General features: G+C 36.9%; 1 gene segment (V, D, J or C); it reads right to left on the bottom strand.

Annotated features, from left to right (window-relative positions):
* Nucleotides 1-203: 203 nt before the first annotated feature.
* Nucleotides 204-757, bottom strand: LOC112617233. The segment is given in 3 exon segments: nt 204-418; nt 453-614; nt 712-757. Coding segments are annotated over 3 exon segments (423 nt in total).
* Between the last annotated feature and the right edge of the window lie 10,131 nt (nt 758-10,888).

The raw sequence follows: 10,888 nt of genomic DNA, 5'->3' as shown, positions 1-10,888 counted from the left end.
AGTTATGTATTTTTTTAAAAATACCCCTACATATAACTGTAAAAATTACTAAAACACAAATATCAATAAAAAAAACTTGATAAATAACCGTAATAAAATATCGCAACCTTATGAGGCTCCAGAGTTCTGAAAACACAAACCCGCCTCCGGCAGCTGAGAAAGGAAACCTCCCCCTGCACCTGCTCCTGGGACCTGCCCCGTCCTCAGTGGGTCCCGAGCGCCCCCTGGAGGCCCCGCGCGCCCCTGCAGGGGGGTTTGTGTCTGGGCTCGCACTGACCTCCCCTCACTGTGTCTGTGGTACAGTAATACACGGCCGTGTCCTCGGTTTTCAGGCTGCTCATTTGCAGATACAGTGTATTCTCTGAATCATCTCTTGAGATGGTGAATCTGCCTTTCACAGACGCAGCGTATTCTGTCGTGTAACTGTTAGTTTTGTTTAAAAACAAAGTTTGAGTGGCCAACCCACTCCAGCCCCTTCCCTGGAGCCTGGCGGACCCAGTCCATGTAGTGGTCACTGAAGGTGAATCCAGAGGCTGCACAGGAGAGTCTCAGGGACCCTCCAGGCTGGACCAAGCCTCCGCCAGACTCCACCAGCTGCACCTCACACTGGACACCTGCAAACACAGAGACACCCTGGTCAGAAACTGCCACACATATCCACTGTTTCTCACTCTCATGTCCACTCACATGTTCTAGTTATCTATAGATCACCTTTTAAAACAGCAACAAGGAAAACCCATGTCAGCCCAAACGCCATGGTAAGTTCTTTGTGTTCAGTGCTGATCACCGAATAGAAACACCTGGGAATTCTAGGTCTGGTCTCCTTTCTCAGAGTTGCAGGGTCAGGGCTGGACTGGTTTTCATCAGCTGAGGAAGGGCCCTATTTGCATGTCTCCTACTGTATAGCAAGCTCTGGGGTGGGACGCCTGAGGAGAGGGCAGTGTCCAGATCGGATGAGAGTGTCCTGGAAAACACGGGTGGTAATCCTATCTCTCAGGAAAATATAACTTCAGATTATGTGACTGCGCCTTGATAATCATTTAGTAATCATTATCTTATTTCATTTTTACATATTTGCAGACATATTTCATTGAAGTATCAACATTACATTTTAAATAAGATAAATTACATATGGAACAGAGCAGTTGTGCAGTGTGTCCAATATCACACATCTGGACAGAGTTAGCCCTATTATCTGTGCCTGTGCCTCTAAACACTGGAGGAGTCGGCTCCCCTGAGACAGCTCCAGGGTGATATGGGACATGCCTAGAGGGGTTTTCAGGATGTCCCGCCTGTCATAACAACTTTGTGTGATTTTGCTTCCCTAATTTTTGAGGTGGGGCCTGGTGGTTGTAGCATGGACGTGGATTTGTAATTAATGGTTAGCACCATCCCCTTGCTATGATAGTAAATGAGTTTGCGTGAGCTTTGGTTGTTTAACAGTGTGTAGCAGCTCCACCCTCACTCTTTCTTTGCTTCTGCTCCCACCATATAAAATGGCTGCTCCCCTTTTGCCTTTCACTGTCATTGTAAATTTCCTGAGGCCTCTCCAGAAGCTGAACAGTTTTATCATCAGACTCCCCATACCGCTGGCAGAATCGTGAGTAAATTAAACCTATTTCCTATATGAATTACTCAGTTTCAGTTTCAGGTATTTATTTCTAGCAATGTGAGAACACAGTAAAAAAGCAGACATATCCCTCACTTTACAAGGGTCCCCCGCAGCCTGCAACCCCCCGGCTAAGGAGGGGGATGGTCCAATCTCCATCGCTGACACCATCGAGGTGCTGCCTCAGGCCCAGACAGTTTGTGATGGATGTCAGTTTACTAATGTTGAGTTCTGGGAGTATAATGCCCTCCTCCCCCATGCCTCACAGATGAAGAAGCCATCCTGTGATCAACTCTCTACTTCTGTCTGAACCCATTGCTAAGTGTCAGCAATTCCGCAGTGGTGGAATCTCACTTTGTGGTGTGCTTCCTTATTTCAGGTAGGGAAACGTCTTCGGGGCTAGTCTCTGCTGGTGCAGTTGGCCCATTTTTACCTTGGTGGTAGCCAGCAGATGTGTAGAGAAGACAGGGACCCCCATGGACTTACCCCAGTCTTCATCCTCCTCCCCGTAGAGCTCTTCGTGGGAACTGGGTCTTAGAGTCCCATGACAATTTAGTCATCATAGCCCTAACTAATTCGCGTATGGTCACAAATCCTTCAAATGTGCTCCTCAACAAGCCGCGATCCCCAAATCTCCATTCAGCTTCCACAGGCAGGACAGAAAGGTCTCTGATTAGTCTGAGCTGGTCTGGCATGTTTTTCTAGGAGTAGCTCTTCTTATGACTGATACACTGTAGCCTACACGGTGAGCTCTGTCTCAGTGGCTGCTCAGAGTGGAGTCAGGAGGAACCAGCCTCCTGAAAATGCAACATCTTGGGCATCTGACTTTCACTTTGTAAGATGCACGTACTGAAGCGGTTCTTCCAGGACTTTTGGCATTTTGGCAGGATCGCCATACTCACGCACTGGGCCCCTTCCACCATGGATAGCAGCTGTTGGGCCCCACATAGAAATGTGCAGCCTGCCCAGGGTTTTTGCAGGGGTCTCCTCTTTTTAGCCATTGTCTGGGTGCTCAGGAGATTTTTTTTGAACCTTTTTCCAGGTTCACTGGGTGTCAGGCCAGACCAATATTGACTCCAGTAGCACTGGCATCACGTACAACAGGCTAAGGAAATAAACCCAGATCAGTGAACAAGATATAGAGTTTATTGAGGGCTTTCATATAGGGTGGTTCAGGAACAGCAGGCTGGACAAGAAAACTACAACCATTTGACAAAAGTATGCAGCTTATGTAGTAGTTTTTGCTTAGCACCCTCCACCTAGCGACTTCCATTTAATCCAAAAGGAAGAGTCTCTATCACCCCTAAATCCTGTGTTCCAAGGGATAGGCCAGGGGTTTGGATGTTATTCATAGACAAAAAATGAGTCTCTGGATACTCCACTCCTGGATTCCTTAGCTTGGAACTTGAAACGTACATTTCTTTTTTCTTTTCCCATTATTCTGGTTAGGACTTTCAGTAAGATGTCGAATAGGAGTGGTGAAAGTGTACATTCTTGTTCACGTTCTTCAGGAATACTCTTGCAACTTTTTCTCATTCTGTATGATGCTGTTTTGTTCTATGAGGGTTTTTTCCAGTTAAAGTCATTCATTTCTTCACTACCAAGTCTAGCACATTGAACAAATCAATTGCATAGGTTTTTACAAGATTTAAGATGATCCCAGTTCTATTGATTTCCTTAAGAGTTTTTGTTGGCTGTTGCATGTGGCTTTTATTATTTTGAGGTAGATTTCTTTGATGCTAAGTCTGTTAAGGGATTTTTCATGAAGGGATATTGAATTTTATTGAATGACTTTTTTGCATTGATTGAGATGGTGATGGTCTTATGCTTTTTTTATTTCTAATTATACTATATGTCGAATCATATTTATCGATGTGTTTATTTTAGACAATCTTGGCATCCACAGAATAAAACCCAATTGGTCATGATGTATTATCTTTTCATTGTGCTGTTGGTTTCAGTTAGCTAGCATTTTGTTTACTATTTTGTATCTACGTTCATTAGGGACATCTCCCTATAACTTTTTGTTGTTGTAGTTGTATCCTTGCGTGATTTTGGTATCAAGAGACGCGAGTTTTTTCAGGTCAGGCTGGGGAAGAATCTCTTCTCTTTAATCTTTTGGAAAAGTTTCAGTAAGAATGGCACATCTAGTAAAATTAGACTGTGAATTTATCTGGTTCAAAAGTGTTGGGAGATTTTCAATTTCTAATTCAGTCTTATTACTCATATTGGTCTACTTAGGATTTCTATCTCTTCCTGGTTATATTTGGGGGGGAGTGGTTGAATACTTCCAGAAATGTATTGATTTCCTCTAGATTTTCTAGTTTATGAGCATAGAGATATTCAGTATGATAATCTTTTGTATTTCTGTGGAGTCAGTTGTAATACCACCTTTATCATTTCTGCTTGTGCTTATTTGAATATTCTTTTTTCTTTGGTTGACCTAGTTAGTGCTCTATCAATTGTGTTCATCTTTTAAAATAATCACATTTTGTTTTGTTAATTTCTTATATTTTGCTTTTTTGTTTCCATCTTTTTAAATTCTGCTATGATCTTTATTTATTTTCTTCTTCTAGCTCTGGGGTTGGTTTGTTCTAATTTATCTAGTTCCTTGGAGTAGATCAATAGATCGCTAGTTTGTAATATTTCTATTTTTTAGTAGACATTTAGAACTACAAGCTTCTCTCTTAGTACTGCTTTTGCTATATCCCAGAGGGTTTGGTATACTGTGTCTTCATTTTTCTCTGTATTTTTAAAAATTAATATCTTAATTTTATTGGTGAGCCAATGATTGGTCAAAATTGTGTTGTTTGATTGCCTCATTTTTTATACTTTTAACAGTTTTTTTCCAATTGATTGTTTAGATTTTTCCCATTGCTGTGCAATAAAGAACTAACATCTAGAATCTAAGAAGAACACAAACAACTCAGAAACAACAAGAAATTATAAATTACACGGTTAAAAAGTGGGCAAAAGACATCAACAGATATTTTGTGAAGAAGATATTCCAATGGCCAAAGAGCATATGAAAATAAAAAGCTGAACAACACTAATCATCAGATAAATAAATATTAAAACAACAGTGAGACACAAGTTTACACCAGTCAGAATGCCTATTACTATAAAGCCAAAAAGTTATAGATGTTGACGAGAATTCAAAGAAAAAACAATTATACAGTGTTATTGATAATGTAAATTAGTGCAACCTATGTGGAAAAAATTTTAAAGCCTTCTCAAACACCTAAAAATAGATCTATCATTCAATCAGCAATCCCACTCCATGATATGTACCCCAGAAAATAAATCATTGTGTCAAAAACTGCCTGCACCCATATGTTTATTGCAGCACTATTTACAATAACAAAGATACAGAGTTAACTTAATGTCTCGCAATGGATAATTGGATAAAGAGGATGTGGTGTATATACACAATGAAAAATAATTTAGTCAGAAAAAAGCATGAAATTATGTCTTTGACAGCAATATGGATGGAACTGGAGGTCATTGTCTTACATCTAACAACTCATAAATAGAAAACCAAATATGGCTTTTTCTCACTTATCAGTAGGAGCTAAATAATGGGTACACATAGACACAGAGAGTAGAATAATAGACATGGGAGACACATAAGGTTTGGAGAATGAGATCACTAATCACTTAATGGTTCCAAGGTACTATAACTGGTGAGCTGACTTTAAAAACTCAGACTTCATCACTATGCAATATATTTATGTAACATACATGTACTTGTACCCCACATAACTATTAAAAAATTTAAAAAGGTTAAAAACCCACAAAAAATTGGGATATGTCAAAAAGATGAAGGAGACAACTGGAAAAAGTTCCCAATTTCCAAAGAACTGAAAAAACTGAATATTAAAATAAATAATATAGAAATAGATTTTGACCAAAGTGTTAAATAAATATGTATAAAAACATACTGTTATTAATAAATGAATAAATAAAATATATGAGAGAAGAAGGATGTTTATCTAAAACAGTATAATTACACAAAATTTTGTTGATATTTCTGCACTCAAAGTGTTGGAGTTTAACCTGCATCTGTGGATTATCGCATCAGCTTTGGCACATGAGAACAATTCTTGCTCACTTTAAACTTCAGAAATTTTAGATATAATACCAAAAATAAGATATAAAAAGCAGAGAATTTCACAGGGTCAGCATTTTGTTAAATTATGTGAAAAACACTCTGATGTACTAGTGTAGAGACAAGTCTCAGAGCCAGTAATTCTTTGCCAAGGCCAATGCAGAGAAGAGTATTCCTAGGTTGTCTTTCTAGGTTTTTTTGTAGTTTGAAGTCTTAGTTAAAGCTATAATCCATTTTGAGTTAATTTTCCTTTTCATATGGTGTTAGTTAGGAGTCAAGTTCCCGTCTTCTGCACATGGCTAGCAAGTTATCCCAGCACCATTTATTGACTAGGTTGTCCTTTCCCCATTGCTGTTTATTTTTTTCAGGGTTGTCAAAAACAGATGGCTGTACGTGTGCAGCTTTATTTCTAAGTTTTCTATTCTATTTCATGGGTCTATGTGTTTATTCTTGTACCAGTACCAAACAATTTTTGTTAGTGTGGCTTTATAGTAGAGTTTAAAGTGAAATAGTGTGATGTCTCTGGCATTGCTCTTTTGGCTTAGGATTACTTTGGCTGTTTTGGCTGTTTTTTTGGTTACATACAAAATTTAGAATATTTTTCTTATATTCCTCTGAAGAATAAAACTAGTATATTGATAGTAATAATATTGAATCTGTAAAATTTGAAGGGCAATATTGTCATTTTTGTGATATTATTTCTTCCAATCCATGAGCATGGAATGTTTTTTCCATCTATTTGTTTCCTCTCTGATTTCTTTCCACAGTGTTTTTTAGTTTCTGTAGAGATATTTCACCTCCCTTGTTAGCTGTATTACCTGGTATTTTTTTTTTTGTAGATATTGTAAGTGGGATTGTGTCCTTTATTTTGCTCTCAGCCTGGATGTCATTGGTGTATAAAAAAGCTACTGATTTTTGTATATTTATTCTGTATCCTGAAACATTACTAAAGTTTTTTTTTTAATCAATTCTAGGATTCATTTGGCAGAGTCTATAGAATTTTCTATGCATAGAATCCTATCAATAGCAAAAAGAGGTAGTTTGAATTCTTATTTACTTATGTGAACGTCTTTTATTTCTTTCTCTTGTCTAATTTCTCTTGCTAGAACATCCAGTACGTGTTGAATAGGAGTGGTGAGAGTGAGTATTCTTGTTTTGTTCCAGTTACGAAGGGAAATGATTTGAGCTTTTGTTGATTCAGTATGATGTTAGTTGTGGGTTTGTCACACATGGCTCTTATCATTTTAAGGTACATTTCTTTGATGTCTAGTCTGTTGAGGGCTTTTATCATGAAGAATGTTGACTCTTATTTTAAGTTTCTCTGGATCGATTGAGATAATCATATAGTTTTTGCTTTTGATTCTGCTTATGTGGTGAATCAACTTTATTGATTTGTGTATGTTGAACTAGCCTTTCATGAAAGGAGTAAAATCTACTTGATCATATTGTAATAACTTTTTAACGTGCTGCTGTATTTAATTTCCTAGTATTTTCTTGAAGATTTTTAGGTCTATCATCAGGAATATTGGTTTAAAATTGTCCTCTATTGTGTGTCTCTGCCAGATTTTGTGTTCCAAGAACAATGAGGAAAAGATAGATTTTTAACAAATGGTGTAACAACTGGGCATTCATATGCAGAAAAAAAATGAGATCATATTTCACATCATATACAAAAATCACCTAAAATGTGTTTAAGGCTTGAATATAATATGAAATCTAAAATTGTAAACTCATAGAAGAAAATGGAGAAAAAAGAAGCTTCCTGGAATTAATCTGGAAAATGATTTATTTGGATTTGACACCAAAATCACAGAAAAATAAATTATGTGCAACTCCATATCTGACAACAGGTTCTCTCTAAATGTTTAAAGAACTCATACAATAGCAAAAAACATAAATAACCTGATTTTTAAGAGGGCAAAAATTGTGCATAGAATTGTATTCAAGGGAGGACATAAACACGGCCAGCAGGACACAGAAAGATGCTCCACATTGCTTATCATCAGGGGAGTTCAAATGAAAACCACAATGAGATATCACCTCGCATTAGTTAACATGATTAATATCACAAAGACAAAAGATAACAAAATGCTGACAGTAAACTGGTGAAGAGGGAATTATTCAGTGGTGTGGTAGTAAAGGTTCTTTTATGAATTGAAAGTAAAACTATTATGTGATCTGGTGATCCCACTTCTGACTATGTATTCAAAGGAAAGAAAATCAGTAAGTAAAAAAAGGTTTAATACAAGATTATTCATAATGGCCTAGAATTTTTTTAAGGTTAATGAGCATAGGTAAATGGGTGTATAAAGGAAATGTATACACATACAATGGAATATTACATGACCTCTAAAAATAAGGAAATTATAACATTTCCAACAACATGGATGGGCCTGGAGAACATTATGCTACGTGGACTAAGCCAGACACAGAAAGACAAATGCTGCATTATCTCATTTGCATGTGGAATCTAAAATATTCAAATTCTTAGAAGCAGAGAGTAGAAAAGTGGTTTCCAGGGCTGGGAGGAGGGGAAGCAGAGTGATGCTTGTCAAGGGCATAAAGTTTCAGTTGTGCAGGTTGAATGGGTTCTGGAGGTCTAATGTAAAGCGATGGGACTAGAGCTATCAACACTGTATTGCAAACTTGATCTCTGGTAAAGGGACAGATTTCAGATGTTCTCACTGGAAACACACATAATAAATTAAAGGAAGAAAATGGTAACTGTGAGGTAATAGATATGCTGTCTCCTTGGTCATAGTGAAAATTTCACAATTTATATCAAAACATCAAGTGGTGCACCTTAAATATGTACAATTTTTGTTGTCAGTTATGGTTCCATAAAGCTGAACAAATTAACCTTACTTTTATGATGAAGGAATGCATATTTCCACATCTTTTCTCAATAAAAATTAGAAAATATAGATAGATAAACAAAAAATATTTATAGCAGCTTTGCTTATGATGTTACTAAGCCGGAAACAAACTCAAAGTGCATCGACAGGAAAATGGATCAGTTTACTGTCATTTATTGCTAAATGGACTGACTCAAGTATAAAATATCTCTCTCTCTCTCTCTCTCTCTCCATATATGTCAAAACTTTGAGATTTTATATCAGAGGCAGCCCATTAAGTGAATAAATAACAATATTCTGATGTAATTTTACACATGAAATAGCATAAATAAACATCAAAAATAACAAAATTAACTCCTTACCAGAAAAAGGGGTCTATAATGTTTGAGTCCATTTATATGAAAATCAAAACATGAACAATGAATCTACAGTGGCAGAAATCAAAACATTGTGTTAAATGTGGGAACTGACTGGAAGCACAGAGAAGGTCATTTGTGCTGGGGGATGGGCCTCCTCTTCATCCGACGTTGGCTGTTGGAGACAAGTGTGTTTACATTTGCCAGAAATCCTGTAATGGTACATCGTAGATCTATCCATTATTACTTATATTGAAATTACATCTCATAAAAATAAAAAATTAAAAAATAGTGTACAAGAAATAGTTTAAAATTCAGTAAATAATGCAACTAAAAATAAAATCAAACTCAAAATGTGAACAATATAATATGAATTAATGAAAATATTTAACAAACCTGCTAGAATTAAATCCCAGAAATCAGAAAGATAAGGGTGACATCTGATAATAATAAGTTAATAAGCATGCATTTCATAGAGAAAACAAAATGGTCAAAAATATGTGGAGCATGTATTTTGTTATTATCAAAAGTTATTAAATAATTGATACAATATTTTAATCTATCTTACTAGTATTAACTACATATATCATGGGTAAAATCATAACTGGCAACAACCTTTAAGGAAACAAGGATATTTAGGAGCACATGTACTAAGTTAAATATATTCTCAATGTTTTTCCAGCTTTTACTGTTGAAATTTCTAATTGTATCCTGGATCTCTAACAGAATCTGAATGGGCCCTTGGACAAACTAATTTTCAGAAACAACTTAGAAAATCAATGTCTAATATGGGGATATTAGTATCTCATCTCATAAAGAAATTGAAACTGTGTGATACATGTAAAGCCCTCAGAAGAAACCTTAGTACGTGGGAAATAACTTATTCTTAGTAGGTTGTGATGTTTATTGTTAAAATTATTACTTTGATTTTTGGGGGAAAATTAAAACAAACCGTGACGAATTGAAGTGTGATGTTTCTTGTTTGGTACAATAGCGAGGTGAGGATAATGAAGAGCCCTGCGATCCTGAGGAGATGCCCTAATCCAAGGAGAGGGAGGTTCCAGGTCGTGTGGACTCACACAGGGCGCCTGCTTCTGGCCTTCATGGAGCCCGTCTCAGAAGTCTGAAGGAGGCAGGCGTGTGGATGGGTTTCTCAGGACAATCCAAACAGACCTGGACAGGGGAAAAAGGATTATGACCTAGGATGGATTAAATAATTGTCTTGAAAATTGATAAATTACGGTTGTATATATTTATGAGGTACAAAGCAATGTTGTGATTTATTAATACAATATGGAATAATTAAATAACACTAATAAGCATATTCATTACCTCAAAATCTTTTCATTTTTTGTGTAAAGACCATTTGAAATTTACCTTAGCTATTTTGAAATGACTAATATACTATGTTTAAGTAAAGAAAGATGTATTAATTAATATAAACAATATAAAAATATTGAAATCAATTATGGATTACTCCAATAATTTATATTTAGTTCATCAATAAGTTTGACCATTTAGGACATATTTTAAAAATCATTTTATTATAATGTTAAATATAAATGACTACACATTTATGCACAGGTTTGTGGTATTTAGACCTATGTCTACAGAAGTAAATGTATGTCCTCATAGCTATGTAGTTGCTGACAGCAACATATGTTAGTAAAACTGTGGAAGAGGCCGGGCGCGGTGGCTCAAGCCTGTGGTTCCAGCACTTTCGGAGGCCGAGACGGGTGGATCACGAGGTCAGAAGATCGAGACCATCCTGGCTAACACGGTGAAACCCCGTCTCTACTAAAAAATACAAAAAACTAGCCGGGCAAGGTGGCGGGCGCCTGTAGTCCCAGCTACTCGGGAGGCTGAGGCAGGAGAATGGCGTAAACCCGGGAGGCGGAGCTTGCAGTGAGCTGAGATCCGGCCACTGCACTCCAGCCCGGGCGACAGAGCAAGACTCCGT

The sequence above is a fragment of the Theropithecus gelada genome, unplaced genomic scaffold (assembly GCF_003255815.1).
Source record: "Theropithecus gelada isolate Dixy unplaced genomic scaffold, Tgel_1.0 HiC_scaffold_15939, whole genome shotgun sequence".
Classification (NCBI taxonomy): domain Eukaryota; kingdom Metazoa; phylum Chordata; class Mammalia; order Primates; family Cercopithecidae; genus Theropithecus; species Theropithecus gelada.
The sequence above is the reverse complement of the archived record's forward strand: the minus strand, read 5'-3'. Positions and strand labels throughout refer to the sequence as shown.